The sequence below is a fragment of the Labeo rohita genome, chromosome 2, assembly GCF_022985175.1.
Source record: "Labeo rohita strain BAU-BD-2019 chromosome 2, IGBB_LRoh.1.0, whole genome shotgun sequence".
NCBI lineage: Eukaryota > Metazoa > Chordata > Actinopteri > Cypriniformes > Cyprinidae > Labeo > Labeo rohita.
The window spans coordinates 6,725,657-6,749,103 of NC_066870.1; the positions used below are offsets into that span (position 1 = coordinate 6,725,657).

Consider the following 23,447-nt stretch of genomic DNA (forward strand, 5'->3'; position numbering starts at 1 on the left):
GTGGTGGAAACGCAAGCTGGATCAGGATGTTCGGTCCCAAATCCTACCTTACTGTACTGTACTGACCCGTACCGCTCGGTGGAAATGAGCCATTACACTAGCTTGACTTCACACGTGACTATTTAATGCGTAGGTGGTACCAACCCAGTGTTTACAAGACGAACGTGCAAAGAATGTCAAATGCCCTTTACAAAAAAAGGCAAAATGATGTCAGATGATTTTGAAGTTGGAGATTGAGTTTTTCGCCTACCCTATCTTTTTGAACCGATGTCTGCAGACGAAGAACTAACCACGTGCGACCTTTCCAACGTTATTATGTAATGCCTTAAGTTGCGGATGCACATTGTAGAGCTAGTGCAAGACGAGCATTTGTGGTTAAAAAGTATATAAATGTTTATACTTTTGAAAATGACCGATCACTTCGCTAAATAAGACCCTCATTCCTCTGTTAGGATTGTGTAGAGACCTTTTAATTTGCATTGAAACTGCAGTTTGGACCTTCAACCCATTGGCTCCCATTGAAGTCCACTAAATGGAGAAAAATACTGGAATGTTTTCCTCAAAAACAATAATTTCTTTTCGAATGAAGAAAGAAAGACATGAACATAATGAATCACAAAGGGGTGAGTAAATTATCAGAAAATGTTTATTCTGGAAGTAAATGTTTTTGTTTGGGGAAGTAATTATTTGAAAGCAATTCACAGAACCAGTGTTTAATTGTCAGTTTATAGTGTATATATTGTGTGTGTAAATATATATATATATTAGTTCTACTGTTAAAAACAAAGACTATTTTGTGAAAGAATCCTGTGCTCTATAATTAAAACCTTGTGTTTCTCAGGTTGAAATCTGGACTATTTGGACTTTCCCCAGAGTGGAGCTGACTGTATCTTTTTTTCTCTGTTTATTTCTGCTGCTGTAAGAGGGTCACTTGCCCCAGCCGCTCATTTTCCCTCAGGATGGATCGTGAAGACGAGGAGGATTGTGTTTTGCTTAGAGATTAATACTTAGAGGCAGTAATCTTTGAGTTGATGACTGAAGAGAGCGGTAAGTGTCACTTGTGTTTTCTAGGATGTTTCAGCAGATGATTCAGTAGATAAATGATTCATCAGATGAGATAATGAGTTTGTTTCATATGCCCAACAAAACAGCCATGACTTGGAGTCTGTGCTGGAAATTCTTTTTCTGTCATACCAATTATTCTGGGCAGTGATTTGAAACATATTTTATTCAAAAGTAAAAAAATTGTATTTTGCAACCTAAATTTCCTGGGTAAGTTTCTGCTACGGAAATGTTTGATTCAATTATACTTTTAAATTCTGGTTTAAAGTAACTGAGTAAAACATGTAGCTGCTTATACCAGAGAAGCATTGATCACACGTTGTTTATGATTGTAGTAAACAGTTGTGCTCCATATAGAGTGAGATTTTCTTGGTAACTGTATATACAGTACTGCTCTCTCACAGGCAGCTGACTGGAACCATACGCTATATAAATAAACTTCAGTCACATAGTGCACTCTGTATACAGGGAGAACTTACTGACCTGAGGGCAAATGCACCTACAAGAGCCACTTTGTTCCTCATCTAGTGGGTTTATGGTTTGGCAAGTCTCTTGTTTTTTTGGTTTTTTTAAGCATTATGAATGTGTTCATTGTAATGCATATATATTTAAGTGTCATGTAATATCTTTATATACATTGTTACATTATTAAATTGTATTCTAATAATCCAATTCTGAAACCACCTTTGCTAATAAAGATTTTTGTCCTGCCTGCTTTAAAATTCACATTTTGTTCAATATAGTGTTTCTTTGTAATAATTTGTTTAATTTAATAACATTTTCTTATTTAAAATAGTTTTGAGGTAAATTTGTTTTCTCTAGCGTACAGGCCGAATATTCCTAGTCTTTAGTTTCAGTTGTTTTGATTTTGAATGTGCGCATATGGGTGATGTGTTTAACTGATCATTTTAAATGTATGTCATTTAAAGGAGAAGTAAACTCACATATAATGTACTCACCCCTTGTCATCAAAGATGTTCAAGTCTTTCTTTCTTCAGCCGTAAAGAAATCATTTTTTGAGGGAAACATTTCAGGATTTTTCTCCATATAATGGACTGCTATGATTTTGCGGCTTCAAATGATCCCAGCCGAGGAAGAAGGGTCTTATAGCAAAACGATTGGTTATTTTCATGAAAATAATACAATTTATATACTTTGTAATGTCAAATGCTCGTCTTGTCTTACTCTGCCTGAACAGTTTTTTTCCGGTTCATGACAGTTATGGTATGTCGAAAAATTCCCATCTCATATTCTCCCTCAACTTCAAAATCGTCCTATATCACTGTTTTACCTTTTTTGTTAAGGGTGTTTGATCTTTTTTGCATGTTCACTTTGCAAAGACTGGGTCGATACTTCTGCAGCGATGTAGGATGATTTTGAAATGATTTTTGAAGTTGAGGTAGAAAATATGATTAGAGTTTTTCGACATGCCCTAACTGTCTTGAGCCAGAATACACAGAGTTTGAAGGAGAGCAAGACAAGACAAGCGTTTGAGATTAAAAAGTATTTCAACTGTATTTTTTAAATGAAAATAACCGTTCGTTTCGCTAGATAAGACCCTTCTTCCTCGGCTGGGATCGTTTACAGCCACATTTGGGATTATTTGGAGCCGCATTTAAAATACATATTGGAAGTTCAAACTGGGGGCACCATACCAGTCCATTATATGGAGAAAAATCCTGAAATGTTTCCATCAAAAAACATAATTTCTTTACGACTGAAGAAAGAAAGACATGAACATCTTGGATGACAAGGGCTTGAGTGCATTATCTGTAAATTTTTGTTCTGGAAGTGGACTTCTCCTTTAACAGATCATTTGTTAAACTATGTAAATGTTTTTACAGGAATTAAAGTCATATAATAAGATGTTCCATATGAGACAATATCTTACTGTCCTTCTCCTGGTTGGAGCCGTGAAGTCTCAGGTCAACCCAGGTGAGTAAAATGCAGAATAATTAATACAATTCCTAAATCAAATGAGGAACAGTGTTTGATTCATTATATTATATTGTAGGAATGTATGTAAAGAATTTTGCTTTCTTATGTGCTATGTGCATTCTGTGCAAAAATATAGGGAAAAGCTCACATACAGTAGATTTATTTCACCAAGGTCACAGAAAATAGAAATGTGCATAGAAAGTGACAACTGCAAAACACTTTCTGGTTTAACCTTTCATTAATGCCATACAATTCCATAAACACAATAAATAAACAAAGACGTAAAGACAAGTATAAGAGGAAATTACAACAGAGCAAAGGATATTATAATATAACCTAGGGCTGGCTGCATAGAAGGTTAAGACTAGTCTTAAAAGTTAGTCAGCTAATTTTTTTTTTTTTTTTTTTTTTTATTTAGACTGTTAAAAAAAATGTTTTAATTCAGTTACATAAAAATGTAGATTAGTCTAAGTTGAATCCAAAAAAAATAAGACTGATTACCCTGTGTCTTACTGCTAGTTGGTCAGACTAGTTCTTAAAAAGACACTTAACATAGAGGTTAAGTTTATGCAACTGGCCCCTGGTCAGGTGTAAAACGTATTACACGTGTATCATAAAAAAAGTGGAATTTATGGTTAAAAAAAAATGGGAGCTGTGGTTGCCACAACTTTACTGTAAAACGTATGTGGTAGCAACATTTTATGTTTTATGAAATTTACAGTCTAACATATTTCATTAACTAATATAATTATACAACTGAAGTACTAAAATATCCTTTTTTGTACCTTCAAATTACAATGACAAACCACCAAAAAACACAGATGGTAAAAAGAAAAATAACTTTGATTGACATGATAAATTAAAGCTAGTAAATACTAATATATAGGTACAGCATGTCATACAAATATAAAAAACCATCATGGTAACACAAATAATGCAATAAATATTAAAGGAGAAGTCCAAACAAAGATTTACATATAATGTACTCACCCCCTTGTCATCCAAGATGTTCATGTCTTTCTTTCTTCAGTCGTAAAGAAATTGTTTTTTGAGGAAAACATTTCAGCATTTTTCTCCATATAACGGACTGCTATGGTGCCCCGATTCTGAACTTCCAAAATGCAGTTTAAATGATCCCAAACGCAGTTGTAAACATATGAGTATATTATATGTGAATCTTTGTTTTGGAAGTGGACTTCTCCCTTAAATAGCAATGTAACATAAAACCTGAATGTATGAAACTGATGACAAAAAAAACTTTAAAGTTAAAGTTATTCAGTGGAAACCCAATGTGAGCTGTCAAATTCTTTTTTATTATAAGATGCCGTTTTCTTTTTCACTTCCACAACTATAAATTTAACAACATAAAATGTCCCGTGTATACAGTAAGAGAAATTAATATGTTTTAGCATAGCCTTTTTATAGTCTTTTAAAATGTTGGCTGAAAACAGGCATGTCATTGACATTAGGTAGTGGCAGAAAGGAAACTGCTGGGGGTTCAGTGTCTGTTTCATCTGGCAAAATCAAATTTAGAGGAATGGGGAGTATTTATTCACTGGGTGACTGAGTTTTCCAGTTTGTACTGCTCTACAGTGGAGTCTATTTATCCGTACACTGCTGTAAAGTTACTGCAAGGGAAATGGCAGAAGTTTTGACTCCTAGAACATTCTGGGAATGTTAGTTTATTTCGTTCCATCTAGATTCTGTTTAACAAAATAATAATAATAATATTAATAATATTAATAATATAATGTTAGCAACTGGCTCCTAAAAAACAAAGAAATGGAAATCATACGTTAACATTAGGAGAATGTGCTGTGTTTTCTGGTAAATAGTGTGACAACTAATAATGATGCATCATTCATCAACATTGCAGCAGCTGTTCCACCAGTTTCCTATTTCAATATTATTACCTACCTTTTAAAGAGAAATAACTATGAAGCTGAGAAAGCCCTTCGGTTCCTGGTGAGCATGTCCTGCAATGAACATAAAAGTCTCTCTGTTTTCTGCTGAGGCCTCACGGATGGGGTTAGTGGTATTTTGAGTATTTGCTTATGGGGTGTGGATTCCACCTATACGCACAACCTCCGTGGAGCAGAAATACAGAGTTTTGCTCCTGCAGCACAGTGCCACCTACTGTGTATGAATCTTAGTTTGGTGTTTCAGTGGCCTATCTGGAGTGTGGTGGGAGCCTCATGCTTGAAGCTTCAGGGTACAAACAAATGTTATAGGTTCGATCTCAAAAACTAGAGCTAAACGAAGAACTCAGGATCATTCAACTTCAAAAAAGATCCCGTTTCTGCCTGCTTACCAAGGCTGAAATTATTTAAACAAAAATAGTAAAAGCAGTAATTAGGTAAAACCCCACTGTAATTGTTAGAATGGGCAAGGCTCAGCAATCTCCATGTAAAACTGATCGGGCTTGAACGGATGGTAGTACTCACACCGTCCACACTGTCACCAAGGCTCGCCCCAATGGCCCTGACAGAGGTGCTACAGCAATTAAAATTACAAAATTTGCTCATAATTCCTGAACTGTCGCAGGGTCAAGTTACTTGTATCGTTGGAATCGTTGGCTCATATTGGATAAAACAAATTTTTCAAATTTTCAGGTATTTTGGATTTTTTTGAAAAACCTATATTACGAACAAATTGTAGGTTTTTTTGCTTGATCGGAGCCAAACCAGTACAGTACGATTCTCAGTACAGGAAGACTGAAGATTGTCAGTTAACGGCATTTTCTTTTAGGTCTTCCCTGGTTGCACCAGATTTCCTGATTTCTGATCCCTGATTTCCAGATTTCCACTCACACGTTTCTGTTGAGTTTAAAAACGCAATGGCCAATCAGAGGCAGTTAGATTAGTCAGTGCTGAAAACTATGGAAGGCCAAATGGTTCAAAAACATTTTAACGCGTCAACAAAAAATAAAAAATAAAAATATGCATATTTCACGTTAAATACATGTTGTTTGCATGTATAATACATGTAAATTACATGTTGTTGATGTATTCAAATTCTCATGTTTTGAAACAGTTTGGCCTCCCACAGAAAACAACAGTTTTGTTGCACGCATGCACTCACCTACTGAATATAGTGCTATGGCAAATTCTCCAGCATAAACAACAGATGTGACATACAGTGCTTTTTCACATTGTGCCCAGTGTAAAATGGCCTTAAGTAAGAGAATAATTTCACCTTGTAGACAGCTTCATTGATTATAACGGGAGTTTCATAATACATGCTAGACTAACTTCAAGGACCGATATGTTTGTCTGTTTAGTAATGACTTGCTGTTTCTCCAAACACAAAAACATTTTAGATATAATCTGTTAATTGGTATTATTAAACATTATTACAATATCAAGAGCAATAAATTAACAATAATATTGCAGCCCTACCATGTAATGAGTTGCTGTTTTTTAAATCTGTAGTTTCTATACAATTTTAATCAGTTGTTATTGTTAACAGTTTATAGTAAACTGGTTAATTGAAATAATGGTTAAATTTAAGTATTTGACACAAAAGACAATACACAATTAATATGGTAATTATAAAAAATGTCCTTGCAAATGCCCTTGGAAATCAATTACAGGGGGGCAAATATTGCCCCTTCATAGTATATTCATAGTACATTTCTAACCTTGTTGTCATGTTATTTGCCCTGGTGGAAGTTGAGTAACTTCCTCCATATCCACAAATCAGATAATAGACATTTTGACTTTTGTGTTAATCCACACAATTTTAGATATAATCTTCCTAAATTTCATCATGTGATAGCTGTATGTAGGTACCCGCTGGGGATGACTGGAGGCCAAATTCAGGATGAAGATATTTCTGCTTCCAGCCAGTGGTCAGAGTCCACCGCTGCCCGATATGGCAGGTACATCTAACACACTGATTGCACAATTGATCAGAAATACTAATACCAGTACCTGTTTTTTCCACCATATCCTTCTCTTTTTCAGATTGGATTTTGATGATGGAGACGGAGCGTGGTGTCCAGACGTCATGGCTGAATCAGACAGTCTAAAGGAGTTTCTGCAGATTGACCTTCGCACCCTTCATTTTGTCACTCTCGTTGGCACGCAGGGACGGCACGCAGATGGAGTGGGCAATGAGTTTGCCCAGCGATACAAGATTAAATACAGCAGGGACGGCACGCGCTGGGTCTCCTGGCGTGACCGGCAAGGTCGACAGGTGGGATGGCAATGTTATTGTTATCAGTTACATTGAGACTAAGATCTTTGTTGTGATTAGCTGATAAATTAAAGGGTTACTTCATGTGAACATTACACCCTCATGTTGTTTAATAACTTGTTACTTTCTTCTGTTAAATCACAGATTTTCTGAAACATTTCAGTTGATTTTCCATACAATGAAAGTCAGTGAGGTTCAGTGTCATTTCATTTGTCATCTTTTGTGTTATGCAGAAGAAAGAAAGTCAGACAACCCAGTCTTTGCAAAGTGAACATGCAAAGAAACTTTTGATCAAAATATCCTGAAGAAAAAAGGTTCTCAAAAATGCAGTCATTTTGCAAGAGAACGCAAAAGTTTTGAAGTTGACAGAAAGAACATGAGATGGGAGTTTTCCGTGTCCCTTTAGAAACTGTCATGAACTGGAACAAAGAGAGTTCAAGGGACAGTAAGACAAGATAAAAAACATTTCAGGATATAAATTGTATAAATTTTTCCAAAAATATCCGAAATGTTTTCAAAGATAAGACCCTTCTTCCTCAACCGCATTTGGGATCATTTGAAGCTGCATTTAAACTGCATTTTGAAAGTTCAAATTTGGGGCACCATAGCAGTCCATTATATGGAGAGAAATCCTGAAATGTTTTCCTCAAAAAAACATAATTTCTTTACGACTGAAGAAAGAAAGACATGAACATCTTGGATGACAAGGGAGTAAATACATTATCTGTAAATTTTTGTTTTGGAAGTTCTCCTTTAAAAGTTGGTTTCAAATGACATGAGGGTGAGTAAATGAAGACAGGTTTTTCCTCAAAAAAATTTTTTCTTTAGGGAAAACTAACCCTTTAAGCCATGAGGGTGAGTAAATGAAGACAGGTTTCGTTTTAGGGAAAACTAACCCTTTAAGCCTCTAAGAATGATGAGTATAGTAAAATATAAAGTGCAAGTTCATCAGTTTGTGTATTCTCATCTTTATACATCTTTTTAGATCATTGAAGGGAACAGTAACGCCTATGATGTCGTGCTTAAGGACCTGGAGCCTCCAATCATTGCTCGTTTTGTGCGTTTCATGCCTGTGACTGACCCCTCTATGATTGTGTGTATGAGAGTGGAGCTCTACGGCTGTGAATGGCTCGGTAAACTATCATTTCCACGACAGAAACATACTTTGTGCAAGTACTCAAATGCAGATTGTGGCACAAAAGGGCAACAGTGTTACCTAAACCATCTGATTTCAACAACGTCTGAAAAGCTATAAGCGTTTGCATTCACATACTCATGCAGAACATGTTTCAAGTGTTTACTGGATTGATTTATCCTCTTTAGAGGAGACGTCATTAAATATAAATCATTTGCACATCAGTTATTTAGCCGAATGTCCTTGCATCGACTTTCTTCCTGAATGTCAACACACCTACCAATACTAGGGGGTTAGTAATCTGGCGGGGGTCAGAATTAGGCACAACAATGGATGGCCATCAGATTTTTCCACCACTGATAAAAATTTAACACATCAATAACAGAATTTTCGGGTTAATGCGACCTTAATGCGATATATATATATATATATATATATATATATATATATACATATACATAATTTTTTTTTTTTTTAAGAAAATGACCAATAGTTTTGCTAGATAAAACCATTATTCCTCAGCTGGGATTGTGTAGAGCCCTTTAAAGCTGCACTAAAACTGCAGTTTGGACCTTAAACCCATTGATCCCCATTGAAGACCATTATCTTGAGAAAATTCCTGGAATGTTTTTCCTCAAAAAATGTAATTTCTGTGCGACTGACTAAAGAAAACATGAACATCTTGGATGACGTGGGAGTGAGTAAATTATCAGAAACATTTTCATTCTGGAAGTGAACTTCTCTTTTACATTAATAAAATAACTATTATTGTTATTAATATTATTATTATTAATTATACTGAGTGTAGTGCTAAATGCTACTTAAATACTTTGGTGGACAAAAATGTAAAAATTCAGTTTTATCATTTTTTCTGCAGATGGTCTTGTGTCCTACAGCACCCCTGCTGGCCAGCAGATGTCTTTCAGAGGCCAACGTATCTACCTAAATGACACTGTATATGATGGTGCCATTAGCTACAGGTGTAGCATCACACACTAAACAATAAAGCTAACATCAGCACCTCATTCAACAAAGTTTTAAACAACAAGGTTTTCTCCCAGCATGACAGAAGGCCTTGGACAGCTCACTGATGGAAGCTGGGGCTTGGATGACTTCACCAAAAGCCAGGTGTATGGAGTCTGGCCTGGCTATGACTATGTTGGCTGGACCAATGCTAGTTTCCCTGATGGCTCAGTGGAGATGACTTTTGAGTTTGACCGGGTCAGAAATTTTACATCAATGAAGGTTTGTCTGAAATACATCTGTGTCGATATTCACAAGGAAAAAAGTAAGTGTGCTTAATTGTAATGAAAAAAATGCTTGCAGATAATATAAATTAAATAAAAGCAATTAATGACTGTTTCCTAACACACTTAAAGAAGAAGTCCACTTCTAGAACAACAATTCACATATAATTTACTCACCCCCTTGTCATCCAAGATGTTCATGTCTTTCTGTCTTCAGTCGTAAAGAAATTATGGTTTTTGAGGAAAACATTTCAGGATTTTTCTTCATATAATAGACTTCAATTGTGCCCCCGATTTTGAACTTCCAAAATGTAGTTTAAATGCAGCTTCAAAGGGCTCTAAATGATCCCAGCCGAGGAAGAAAGGTCTTATCTAGTGAAACGATGGGTCATTTTTTTCAGAAAATTAAAATGTGTATACTTTTTAAGCACAAAAGCTTGTGCAGCACAGGTTCTGGCATGCACGTTCACGACGTACTATTGAATGTCGAAAGGTCACGCTGAATGTAGGCGGATCTACAGACCCAGTGTTTACAAAGCGAACGTGCAAAGACTAAGAAAGTGCAAGTAAGTCAGACGCTATTTACAAATAAAAAGGTACAGCGATGACGGACGATTCTGAAGTTGTAGGAGAAAATAAGATGGCGTTTTTCGCCATACTCTACGTTTTTTTAGTCGGAGTACACAGACAATGAATTTATTAGTAATTCGTAGTAGTGATGGGAAGTTTGGATCATTTTACAGACTCTGACCTTTGAGTCTTGTTCAGCAAATGAATGAATCTTTTTTCAAATCATTTCGTTAATTTTAGCAAAATCATTCTCGTTCTTCGCAAGTCACATTAAAGATTCGTTCAAAATCGTTCAAGAACGACCCGTGGACACGCATCCAAGAGCCTGTGCTAAGCGAGCTTTTGTGCTTAAAAAGTATACAAATTTGTATTTTTCGAAAAAAATGACCGATTGTTTCGCTAAATAAGACCCTTCCTCCTCGGCTGGTATCATTTAGAGCCCTTTGAAGCTACATTTAAACTACATTTCGTAAGTTCAAAATCGGGGGCACAATTTAAGTCCATTATATGAAGAAAAATCCTGAAATGCTTTTCTCAAAAACCATAATTTCTTTACGACTGATAACAGAAAGACATGAACATCTTGGATGACAAGGGGGTGAGTACATTATTTGTAAACTGTTGTTCTGGAAGTGGACTTCTCCTTTAAGGCACTTTTTAAAAAGAGTTCTTTGCAATAATGTCAAATTAAATGCTTTACCTTTACTGTTTTAATAATTTTTTGTGAACTTATTCTGATGTCTAAAGTAATAAACACATATGAAGTACTTAATAATATAATATAATTTTAATAATATAATTTAATAGATAAAATAATCACAGAATTTTAACTGGAGTTAAATGTATAACATTTAACATTTATATATTTAAAATGAACAAAATTGCAAATTTATTATTACTAATCTGTACAGTACATTTTAATGTACGTTTTATTTTCAGAAGATAATGGATGTCATTAATACGAATATTAAAGTATTTTGTTTTCATAATATTTTAAAACGTGTATTCAACTGTAGGCCTACTGTAGGTCACAAGGGGTATCACGTGTGTTACTATTATAATTATTAGTTAATTATTTCGTATTGAATGGATAACCTTCTGTTTCAATAGGTCCACTGTAACAACATGTACACATGGGGAGTAAAAATGTTTCGACAAGCTGTTTGTTTCTTCCGTTCGGAGTCAGACTGGGAGCCCAATCCTGTGGTTTTCAAGCCGAAAGCAGACAGCATCAGTCCAAGTGCTCGGTTTGTCACAGTTGCCCTTGGCAACCGCATGGCCAGCGCAATTAGGTGCCGTTTTGCGTTCAATGACATCTGGATGATGTTCAGTGAAATTGCTTTCCAGTCAGGTAATAGAGGTTTAATCACGGTTTATGTTCTTCCTTTTATCACCAAGGCTCCTTTCTTATCTGTTCACTTTTTCATGATTCATTTTAGCATATTAATAGCTTACTAAAAATACAGTACCGCTGCAGTTCACAATGCCTTTCACCCAAATTCACCTTTCAGATACAGCAGTGTACAACACCTCTCTTGTCCCTCGTAAACGTAATCAGACTCCAGGAATTCACCCAGGTAATGTCATATTTATTTTAGCTACAATACACAATTCTTTGTCAATAATTATCTGCTCTCGCATGGTGCTGTCTGGTTGTTATGTGATTGTACAGTAGAAATTTGCAGGCAACAGTGCCACCTGTTGTTCATTACATCATGCATTCATGGCCTCATGAATTTCACAGTTACATAAAAATACTTTTTTTATTGACTAATAGATCAAGTCAACTCACATTTAAAGTTTCAGTGCAGATATTTATGAAAAATAATAATTTAAAGCATGCTACAACATAATAACATGCTATAAAAAAAAGATGGGGTGTGAATATTTTCACTCTACATGAATGGAAGAAATCATAGCTCTTATTATAGTGACTGCAGCTCCCATCCTACAGTTAAAAGAGCCAATAACCTTTCTGATAGAAGCATTCTGATGCTCAATAAGGCACTGAAAGGATGTCCTTTTGCAGAAAAATATCGCATTGTATTTTCAACTCTGAACCTTCTGCAGGCGATGATCCCACCCACAAAATTGACGACAGCAACACAAGGATCCTAATAGGCTGTTTGGTGGCCATTATTGTCATTCTGTTGGCCATCATAATAATCATTCTGTGGCGACAGGTCTGGCAGAAGATGATTGAGAAGGTAAGATTAGCATCTTCAGCGTCAACTTCAAAGACAACATCAGCCTCATTGTTAACTTAAGTTTGAAGCCTGCAGTACTTTTCTAGAGCATAAAATCAAAAAATAATATGACAGTAAGATTCACCCTGTCAGCCAATGTTATTTTAGTATCACTGAGGTACTATAGTTTTTAATATACAGTGACTATATTCTGCTTTTATTTAAATTTTAGTTAAAATTTTAATCATTTTGTTGTGTTTCTGTCATGTTGTATTAGATTTTTAATATAGTTTTTTTTTTTTTTTCTGCTTTTTTAGTACATTTTAGCATAAAAATAAGATTTATACAACATCTGAAAGCTGAATAAATAAGCTTTTTTTGTTAGGATAGGACAGTATTTGACCGAGATACTATCTGAAAATTTGCAATCTGAAGGTGCAAAAAAAAAAAAAAATATTGAGAAAATCAAAATAATTGAGAAAATTCTTAGCAATATTACTAATCAGAAATTAAGTTTTGATATATTTACAGTAGTAAGTTTACAAAATATCTTCATGGAACATGATCTTTACTTAATATCCTAATGATTTTTGGCATAAAAGAAAAATCAATAATTTTGACCCATACAATGTGTTGTTCTTGTCTTTTGCTACAAATATACCCGTGCTACTTATGACTGGTTTTGTGGTCCAGGATCACATATTCGTTTAACTAAATAAAAATTAAAAATGTTGCATTGGTAACTAGCTAATTTAAAGTGTTTTGTAAATTTCTTTTCACATAGTTATTTGGTTACACTTTATTTTAAGGTGTCTTTGTTACAGTGTAATTATACATTTAAGTATTGAGCAATATTAATTAACTACATATACTTACAATATGGTTAGGGTTAGGATTGGGGATTAGTTTAGGGTTACATACACGTAATTATGCATAATTTGTTGTTGTTAGTAAGCACATGTAACATGTGTAACAAGGACACCTCAAAAATAATGTGTTACCATTTTTTAAATGTTTTTATTTTTAGTTAACTATAATAATCCTGCTGTCAGCTTGTGGTTATTAATGTAGCATGTATGTGTCACGTTTTGTTGAAGGCCTCTCGGCGCATGTTGGATGATGAGCTGACCACACATCTGTCTGTTCAGAGAGAAGCTTTCACCCACCGTCACTCCTCTCTGTCCAGCGATGTTGAATCCAATTCCACATATGAAAGGGTTTTCCCCATGGGATCTGACTATCAGGAGCCATCACAGCTTTTACGGAAACTACCAGAATTTCAGGCTACGGAAAACCTTGGTTAGGGTTGCTCAGTGTCATTAAAAAAACTTGGAAGATTGTTTTTTTTCTATTACTTACACTACCAGTCAAAAGTTTTTGAGCAGCAAGATGTTTTAGAAATAATTCTGCTGTGCTCACCAAGCCTGAATTTTATTTGATCCAAAAAACAGCAAAAGCAGTAATATTGAGAAATATATTTACTATTTAAAATAACTGCTTTCTTTTGTAATATTTTTTAAAATGTAATTTTTTCCAGTCTCCAGAAATCATTCTAATTTAGATGCTGATTTGGTGTTCAAGAAACATTTATTATTATTATTATTATTAATAATAATATTTAAAACAGTACATTAGTACATTCTTTTCAGGATTCTTTGATGAATAGAAAGATCCAAAGATCAGCATTTATCTGAAAGAAAAAGCTTTTGTAACATAACCATTCAAAAGCTTAGAGAACTTGGAATTTTTTTTTTTTTTTTTTTTTTTTACAGTATGGTACTTTAATACTTTTATTTAGCAAGGATTCTTTAAATTGATCAAAATTAAATTGATGATAAACACATTTATAATGTTACAAAAAATTTCAGATAAATGCTGTACTCCTAAACGTTCTATTAATTAAAGAAACCTGAAAAAATTCTACTCCGATGATTTCTGTAGGATAATGTGACTGGAGTAATAATGCTAAAAGTTCAGCTTTGAAATAACAGGAATAAAATACATTTTAAAATATATTCAAATAGCAAACAGTTATTTTAATTAGTAAAAATATATTTCAAAATTTTACTGTTTATGCAAATAAATACAGGCTTGGTGATCAGAAGAGTCTTCTTTAAAATTTTAAATTCTGTCATTAATTTTTCTCTTATCCTTTATTAGGTAATCTTCATGTCATTTCAAACCTATTTTGTAGTTGTTTGTAGTCTGTTAGGAGAACATAACACCAAAATGGGCACATTAATAAGCTCTGTTTGAAGAACAGCCTGAAATGTATTATTTAAGGATACTATTTATTTACAATCTTTCCATCTGCTTTAACTTTAATTTCAAATATGGCTTCTTTAAACGAATCATGTGACATTGTATTAGGGGTCGACCAATTATTGGCAAGAAGTCCATTTCTGAAACAAAGATTCACATATAATATACTCACCCCCTTGTAATCCAAGATTTTCATGTCTTTCTTTTTTCAGTCGTAAAGAAATTATGTTTTTTGAGGCGAACATTTCTGCATTTTTCTCCATATGATGACTGATATGGTCCCCCCCGATTTTGAACTTCCAAAATGCAGTTTAAATGTGACTTCAAACGATCCCAGCTGAGGAAGAAGGGTCTTATCTAGCGAAACGATCAGTTATCTTCTTGATCATCTTGACTTTCTCTCCCTGAACTCTGTGTATTATGGTTCAAGACAGTTAGGGCATGTCGAAAAACAATCGTATTTTCTCCCTCAACTTCAAATCATTTCAAAATCATCCTACATCGCTGCAGAAGTACCGACACAGTCCTTGAAAACTGAACACGCAAAGAAGATCAAACACCCTTAACAAAAAGGTAAAGCAGTGATATAGGGCTATTTTGAAGTTGAGGGAGAACATGAGATGGGAGTTTTTCGACATACCCTAACTGTCATGAACCAGAACAAAACAGTTCAGGCAAGAAAGACAAGACGAGCATCTGACATTAAAAAGTATATAAATTGTATGATTTTTATTAAAATAACCGATCGTTTAGCTAGATAAGACCCTTCTTTCTTGATGGGATCGTTTACAACCGTATTTGGGATCGTTTGAAGCCACATTTAAACTGCATTTTGGAAGTTCAAAATCGGGGCACCATATCAGTCCATTACATGGAGAAAAATCCTGAAATGTTTTCCTCAAAAAACATAATTTCTTTACGGCTGAAGAAAGAAAGGCATGAACATATTGGATGAAAATGGGGTGAGTACATTAAATGTGAATCTTTGTTTTGAAAGTGGACTTCTCCTTTAAGTAGTATTGGTCATTTTCAAAACCAATTTGCCAAAGAAATAATTTAAAAGCATTTAAAGAAGATTTTCTGTCAGAGCCTTAATTCTTAATTATAACATTAATTTTCATTTTTACACCAGAATGATATATCGGTTCAAAATATTGATCTCTAATAATTGGTATCAACCTGAAAAACACATATCGGTTGACCCTTACAATGGATATCAATTAACAGACATATTTTTTTTCTCAAACCATCCACCATATAAAAACTGTGGCACAGAAGAACAAATAAATGCTCTTTCAATTCATTCTGAACCAAAAAAATAAAAAATAAACATTTTTTACAACTGTTTTCATCATTAATAATAATAGGAAATGTTTCTTGAGCACCTAATCAAATATCTGACCATGTGATACTGCAGAATGGAGAAAATTCAGCTTTGTCATCACAAGAATAAATTATATTTAAAAGTGTATTCAAGTAGAAAACTGTTATTTTAAATTGTAATAATATTTCACATTTTTACTTTATCAAATAAATGCAGCCTTGGTAAGCATAAGAGACTTCTTTCAAAAACATTTAAAAATCTTATGAATCCAGAACTTTTGAAACTGTTACAACCTTTTGTACTTCTCCAAGTAAATAATTAAATAACAGAAATTAGGTTTAGAATGACATGATGACAGATTTTTTTTTTTTTTTTTTTTTTTTTGAGTGAACTATCCCTTTAACAACATAGCATACCTATGTTGATATGGTTGTGTTACAGCAATGATCGATCCCCCCTCCGAAACCTCTACGGCCCTTCCTACAGATGAGGCCCCACACTACGCAGAAGCAGACATCGTGAGCCAGCAGGAGTCCACTGGTGCCCACAGTTACCGCGTCACAGTGGTCAACATGCCTTTATCTCCAGGAAGGGATGGCGCTTTGGAGGAGTTTCCAAGGGAGAGACTGACTTTCAAAGAGAAACTTGGAGAAGGACAATTTGGAGAAGTCAGTGAACAGTTCTCCTCACCAAAAATGTTATTCTTATTCAAGTTATTTGTTATATGTGTTCATTCCTGCCATAGGTTCATCTTTGTGAAGCTGAGGGAATCCAGGAGTTCATGAAGGATCATTGTGGTGATATTAGTGATGAGCCAATGCTTGTAGCAGTCAAGACCCTAAGAGAGGACGCAAACAAAAATGCAAGGTAACACACAGGTGCAGGTGTCCCGCAATCAGTGTCACATGCCTGTTGTTGCTGAGCAGCACTGCTTTTTGCTTTACAGATGCTGTCCAGCCATTTTAGGACAATTTACATTTTCCTCAAGGAAATCTACATTTTCAGGAACGACTTCTTGAAAGAGATCAGGATCATCTCACGATTAAGAGACCCGAACATCATTCGCCTGTTGGCGGTGTGCGTTGAGAGCGATCCGCTGTGCATGATCACGGAGTACATGGAGAACGGAGACCTCAATCAGTTCCTGTCCCGCCATGAGCTGCAGGGTGAAGGAGTTCAGGCTGGTGACTCAGCTACCATCAGGTATATATAAAACAAAAACAAAAAAAAGATACTTTGGATCAACTTCCAGAACAAAAATGTACAGATAATTAACTCACCCTCTTGTCATCCAAGATGTTCAGGTCTTCCTTTCTTTAGTCGCAAAGTAGTTACGTTTCTTGAGGAAAACATTTCAGGTTTTTTCTCCATATAGTGAACTTCAATGGTGCCCATGAGTTTGAACTTCCAAAATGCAGTTTAAATGCCACTTCAAAGGGCTCTACATGTTTTTAGAAAATAACCAACCATTTGGCTAAAAATTTTCCTCAAGAAACATAATTTCTTTACGACAGAAGAAAGAAAGACATGAACATCTTGTAAGAAAAACAAATTTGTTACAGTCAAATTTATTCTTTTTTTTATTTCAAATTATATTTGTGGTTTAATTCAAACATTAAATTAACACATTTCATTTTGCAAGGGCAAAAATATTCATATTTTTTTAATTTATTATTACAAAAATTATATTATTTTATAGTTATTATTAGAAAAATAATAAATATACTGTATTTTCTTTTGACTCAAGCCAAAATGTTGCTTAATGTGGGTCAATATAATATTTTGGTGGCTTTTTAACTTCACTATAAACAAAAGTTAAATTAGCAATAATATGAAAGTAGTAGTAATTTTAGTAAAATTTAAAGAAATATTCTCTTTGAACGTCATTAATGTGTATTGTGCACTGTAAAAATAACTACAGCAACTAACTAACTAACAAACTAACTAACTAAATAAATATAAATAAATTAAATATTAAAAATGTAATTAAACAAAAATCAAGTATACTGGTAATTTTCTGACAGGAAATTATCCAGTAATTTTACATACATTTCCAATAATCATAAATCACAAACCATTGAAAAATTCAAAACACAGGTAAAACACCTGTAAAAATAAATTCAGTTTCTTTATATTAATACAATATAGTGCACAATTTTCTATTTTTAATGATTTAACAGTGTGATGTCTTACATCATATGCATTATCTTTATAATAATAATAAATAAACGTAATATTTTCTGTAAAGAAAAAGAACCTGAAAAATTAATAAATCCCACAATAATTTCTGCAGTCAGTAAAACTAGCCATTATGTGTTCTGCAAATCAACACTCTTTTCTAAGGGGAGTGTTATTTGTTTTTACACAAATAAATAAAACTGGTTTGGATAAAAAAAAATGTTTATTTGACTTGTGTGCTCTATTCAGCATTTTCTGAAGCCATATAATAGTTTTGTTTGATGAACAGACCAAAATTTAGGATAAAATATTTGTAATAAATGTCTTTTTTTCTGCAGCTACAAAATACTGTTCCACATGGCCTCTCAGATTTCCTCGGGAATGAAGTATCTGTCCTCCCTGAATTTCGTTCATCGTGATCTCGCTACACGCAACTGTTTAGTGGGCACAAATAACACCATCAAGATCGCTGACTTCGGCATGAGCCGCAACCTGTATCGTGGAGATTACTACCGCATACAGGGACGAGCTGTGCTCCCCATCCGCTGGATGTCCTGGGAAAGTATCCTTCTGGTAAGTCTTTCTGGAGTCAAATTAGCAGTGTCATAAACTCACATGCTGCTCTATCTGTCCAACCATCTGTGTTTCTACAGGGTAAGTTCACCATGGCCAGCGACGTGTGGGCATTCGGGGTGACCCTGTGGGAAATTCTGACCTTGTGTAAAGAGCAGCCGTACGCCCAGTTTACAGATGAGCAGGTGATCGAAAACACGGGCGAGTTTTTTAGAGACCAAAACAAACAGGTGAGACTTGTAGTTTTGAGAATAGTTCACCCAAAAATGAAAATTTTGTCATTAATTTCTCACCGTCTCGTCATAAGACCTTCATTCATCTTCAGAACGCTAATTAAGATATTTTTGATACAATCCGAGAGCTTTCTAACCCTACATAGACAGTGGCGCAACTACCACTTTTAAGGCCCAGAAAGGTAGTAAGAACATCATTAAAATAGTCCATGTGACATCAGTGGTTCAACCTTACTTTTCTGAAGCTACGAGAATACTTTTTGTGTGCCAAGAAAACAAAAAAGATGACTTTATTCAACAATTCTTCTCCTCATGCATGTGGTGCTGCTGATGCAGGAGTTGCCGTTCTGACATAGAGTTCATCTCTCTTAGTTCATCGTCTTTATATTTTCTGGTTCCAATAAGTTAGATTGGGGGAAAATTTCAAGTCATCCTCTCTATCTGATTTTTTGTTTTCTTACTACCTTTCTGGGCCTTGAACGTGGTAGTGTGGTTGCTGTCTATGCAGGGTCAGAAAGCTCTTGGATATTATCAAAAATATCTTAATTTGTGTTCTGATGATGAAGGAAGGTCATACGGGTTTGGAACAACGTGAGGGTGAGAAAATAATGACAGAATTTTCATTTTAGGGTGAACTATCCCTTTAAGTGCTCATGTTAATTATTGTGCATTGTCCCTTAAAAAAATAAAAAGGGAAATAGTTTATTTAATATATTAAATTAGTTTACTTAATATATTTAGTACTTTATTGTTAATCTTTATTATTTTGATTTTATTGTAAATTTGTGTACTATGTATTTTATTTGTGCATTATAATTCATTTTAATTTAAATAATGTTAATTTAAATGCAATTTTATTATTGTTACTTTTAGTATTCAAATATAAATATACAATTATTTTTTAAATTTAAGTTTTTACATGTAAATTTGACTGCTGTTTGAAAAACAGTATTTCTGCAGTATTTTAGTGTGTTTAATTTTTTTTTTTTTTTTTTTTTTGTATTAACATATTTTTTTCCGTGTGCCTAAGAATAGCTGGCACTGCAAGATGAGTCAGGGAAAATCCATGCAATATGTTGGAAAAAACTAAAGGTGTCAGTGCTGAGCTGTGTTTTGTACCCCTCAGGTCTATCTGCCGAAGCCGCACTGCTGTCCTGAGTCAGTGTACAGCCTCATGCTCAGCTGCTGGAAAAGAAATGCCAAAGAAAGACCCACGTTCCTGGAGATCCACAGCACATTGATGGAATACCATGACTAACTCCATGCTGATGTACAGAGCAACTCTAACCCCCATATTCAGCCCTTCCAGTGTTTTTTTTAAAGAACTCTTTAAAAAATTCCCAGAAATGTGAGGGAAGCCCAGCTAAATATAATATCAATATCCTTCTTTTTCATTTTAAGTAGAAAAAAGTCGATCTATATAAATCTGATATATATATTCTGAAAATTAAATGTGAATATTAGTTTAAAATGTTTAATTAAATATACTCCCTTTTCCTTTCATCTGTACAGTAATGCACTTCCTGTTTGTTTTGCTGTTGTTGCTATTGTTTATTAAATATACATATTTGCTGACATATGGATTAAAATTATTCTTTATTTGGAAAAAAGAATAACCTTATGAAATATTTGTGCAGTCTTTCTGTTGATAATTCTTTGTGCTCAGTGAAGGGAATCTGGGAAATGTCAGCTGTTTACATGTCTGGTGTCATTTGACCCTTTTACCAATATTTAACTTACATTTAAGAAACGTAAAAATGAACGAATGCACAAATAAAATTAAATACATATATGCAAAATAACTGAGTAATAGGTGGGAAAGCACAGCAATATAAGGCAGCAGTACTGCTTTGTAGATTGAGCCTTGGACTTTATTGAGAAACATGTCACTTAGCCTCGATACGCCGTGACGGTCAATGATAAACAAGCTGGTTCAGGTGACACGAATTCAAATGCACTTTTGTGCGATGATAAACGTTTTACGTTTACGCCTGTTTGGTTAAGAATAACCTGCCCTTGATTTCACATTTCTGTAATTCACAGTAATTATTTTAAGAGGCATGAGCGGTCATACACCGCGAACTGGAAAACATCCTCTGTGGTGACGCGCCGTGACGTCATTCTCCGACAATGATGGCGGCGGCTGGAGCTTCAGCCTCAGATATCAGGCAGAGAAAACCTCTGTCTAGAGCTCCTTCAGCCCTCTGAACCACTGCTGCCCGTGTCCCGCAGCTCTTGAAAAAACACCTGACGGGATAATGAGGAACACAGGGGTCGGCTGTTTGAAAACATCGCATTATTTCCCCTGAATATGTATGTCGCGGAGCAGCGAAAAACAGCCGTTAATCTGAGGGTACTTTTCAGATCGCGATGATTCACTGGTAATTTTCCAGCAGCGTGAGATTCTCCTCAGACAAAAAAAAAACCCGAAATATTGATAAAAATGAAATTTACCGAGCACCTGTCTGCCCACATCACCCCGGAGTGGAGGAAACAATACATTCAATATGAGGTAAGAGCCGAAGAAAAGCAACCTTGAGCTGTTTTACCTCAGACTGTTTCCCTTCAGCTCATGGAACCTGTCTAAAACCAGTCAGTTGTGATTATAATATAATTTTTGAACGAAAGACAGGTTTACAGCTGTATTTATGTGATTTAATGACTGTCATATCTGTTCAGGGTTAGTTTGTAACTGAAAGCTAACAGCTGGTAGCTTTAAAGCTAATGTGAGTTTACGAACATCAGGGATGCAGGTGAATCAGTCCAGATGTTTATGCTGCTCATGATTAGCTTTATAAATATATTTATTATATAATAATTCTAAACAAATAAGAAGACTAAAAAAGCAAATTCAACATATATATGCAACTCAAAGGACAATGTGGTTTTCCACTCAATTCCAGGATGCAGTTTAGAGAATGTGACTCTGTTAAATTGATTCAGATCAGCAAATACAAATGTGTATTGTTGATATTAGGATTTATTATATGTGACCCTAGACCACAAAACCAGTCTTAAGTCGCTGGGGTATATTTGTAGCAATAGCCAAAAATACATTGTGTGGGTCAAAATTATTGATTTTTATTTTATGCCAAAAATCATTAGGAAATTAAGTAAAGATCATGTTCCATGAAGATATTTTGTAAATCTCGTACTGTAAATATATCAAAATGTAATTTTTGATTAATAATATGCATTGTTAAGAACTTCATTTGGCCTTTTTAAAGGCGATTTTCTCAATATTTAGATTTTTTGGCACCCTCAGATTTCATATATTAAAATAGTTGTATCTCGGCCAAATATTGCCCTATCATAACATACCATACAGTAATGGAAAGCTTATTCAGCTTTCAGATGATGTATTGATCTCAATTTCGAAAAATTGACCGTTATGACTGGTTTTGTGGTCCAGGGTCACATATTAGAAACAGGGAAAACTTAATATCTGGGAAATTACAGGGTTAATAAGTTCATCAAGCTTACAATAATGACCAAAATCAAGCTCACTCATTTTTTCGTCTTTACTTTTTGCTCACATAGATCATTTAGGAGTGGCGGTGTGATGTGTCAGTCTAATAAATTAGACTTTTTTTTTTTTCACATTGCTGTGCAGTCTTGTTTTTCAGGTCTGTAATTACCTGGAGGAGTCATTCGGTTCAAAACAAACTTATATGATGGTGATACAGAGCTTTAAAAAGCAGTGCTTAACAGACTACATAATTTTATTATTTCACTTGAGCGCATACGAGGCCGTTTACTTTGTCTTTGATACTGGACTGGGTTAGAGTTGACAGGGCTTTAGTGTACTGCAGCTCCTTGAGGGTTTAATGGCCTACACATAATGGGATTATTGCCTTCCTCTTGGACATTTGCTAATTAATTAGTCATCATCTCTTTTTGAGACTAGTACACAGCCGATTGTGTTTGTGTTTGGATGCCTAAATCAAATATAAATGATAGCGAAAAATTAATCCAGGAAAGGATTTGCTTTCTACGTCACATAAAAGCTCTCTCACCTGCCTTGAGGAGAGATCAGTTTTGATTTCACGGGAAAAAAATGTTATCCTCCCTTCTGTGGTTGCACACTTGTTTTTGCCTGCTGTGAATGTGTTGATTTGTTGTGTTCTGTGACCCTCCTTTTGTGCACATAGTCTTGACAAAGCTGATGTCAGCTTATTTAGAGATATGAGAATTTCTGCTGATTTTTGCATTTTGAGTGGGCTATCACATGATTTCTGACGCTCGGAAAGAGAAGAGAAAAATGTTTCGCTGTCTCAAAAAGTCTGCTGAAGTCAAGACTAAAAGCAAGGCTGCCTCAGAGTTTAAGACCTTTTTTTTAGTCATGGGAATGTGGTGTATGCTGGCCTGAGTGTAGAACTGTGCAGGCCTGCTGGTAGAACAAGTAAACATCCCTGATGCAGCTGTCAAGGCCACGTTCCCTCAGAGCTCTTGTTTTCTTACAGGATTCTGTTTTTGCAACAGGCTTCTGCAGAATCTGCACTGTACTAGTGCATGTCAGTTTGACATTTGTTGAACGTCATC

The 23,447-nt window shown here is 34.8% G+C and overlaps 2 protein-coding genes across 2 annotated transcripts in view; both read left to right on the forward strand.

The window, feature by feature from the left end:
* The first annotated feature begins 968 nt into the window (after nucleotides 1-968).
* ddr2b (discoidin domain receptor tyrosine kinase 2b) lies at nucleotides 969-20,262 on the forward strand. Its single transcript, XM_051132267.1, has 17 exons — nucleotides 969-1,047; nucleotides 2,907-2,997; nucleotides 6,778-6,880; nucleotides 6,966-7,197; nucleotides 8,183-8,330; nucleotides 9,210-9,312; nucleotides 9,394-9,577; nucleotides 11,260-11,500; nucleotides 11,661-11,726; nucleotides 12,220-12,356; nucleotides 13,433-13,634; nucleotides 16,363-16,589; nucleotides 16,667-16,788; nucleotides 16,927-17,124; nucleotides 18,438-18,672; nucleotides 18,753-18,902; nucleotides 20,032-20,262. Exons 2-17 carry the CDS (start codon nucleotides 2,928-2,930, stop codon nucleotides 20,161-20,163), a joined length of 2,550 nt encoding a protein of 849 aa, XP_050988224.1. The 5' UTR covers nucleotides 969-1,047; nucleotides 2,907-2,927; the 3' UTR covers nucleotides 20,164-20,262.
* Nucleotides 20,263-21,017: 755 nt separating this feature from the next.
* Nucleotides 21,018-23,447, forward strand: part of xpr1b (xenotropic and polytropic retrovirus receptor 1b) — a 28,821-nt gene continuing 26,391 nt past the window's right edge. Inside the window, exon 1 of the mRNA XM_051132292.1 lies at nucleotides 21,018-21,417. Coding sequence (XP_050988249.1) covers nucleotides 21,349-21,417 — 69 coding nt within the window. The 5' untranslated portion in view covers nucleotides 21,018-21,348. The remainder of the gene's footprint in view (nucleotides 21,418-23,447) is intronic.

Bases quoted from the DNA above. Each gene is read 5' to 3' on its own strand.
- ddr2b (XM_051132267.1), top strand. From the start codon at position 2,928: ATGTTCCATATGAGACAATATCTTACTGTCCTTCTCCTGGTTGGAGCC. The intron at 2,998-6,777 runs GTGAGTAAAATG...ATCATGTGATAG, and splicing joins GAAGTCTCAGGTCAACCCAG to CTGTATGTAGGTACCCGCTG. The intron at 11,501-11,660 runs GTAATAGAGGTT...TTCACCTTTCAG, and splicing joins TGAAATTGCTTTCCAGTCAG to ATACAGCAGTGTACAACACC.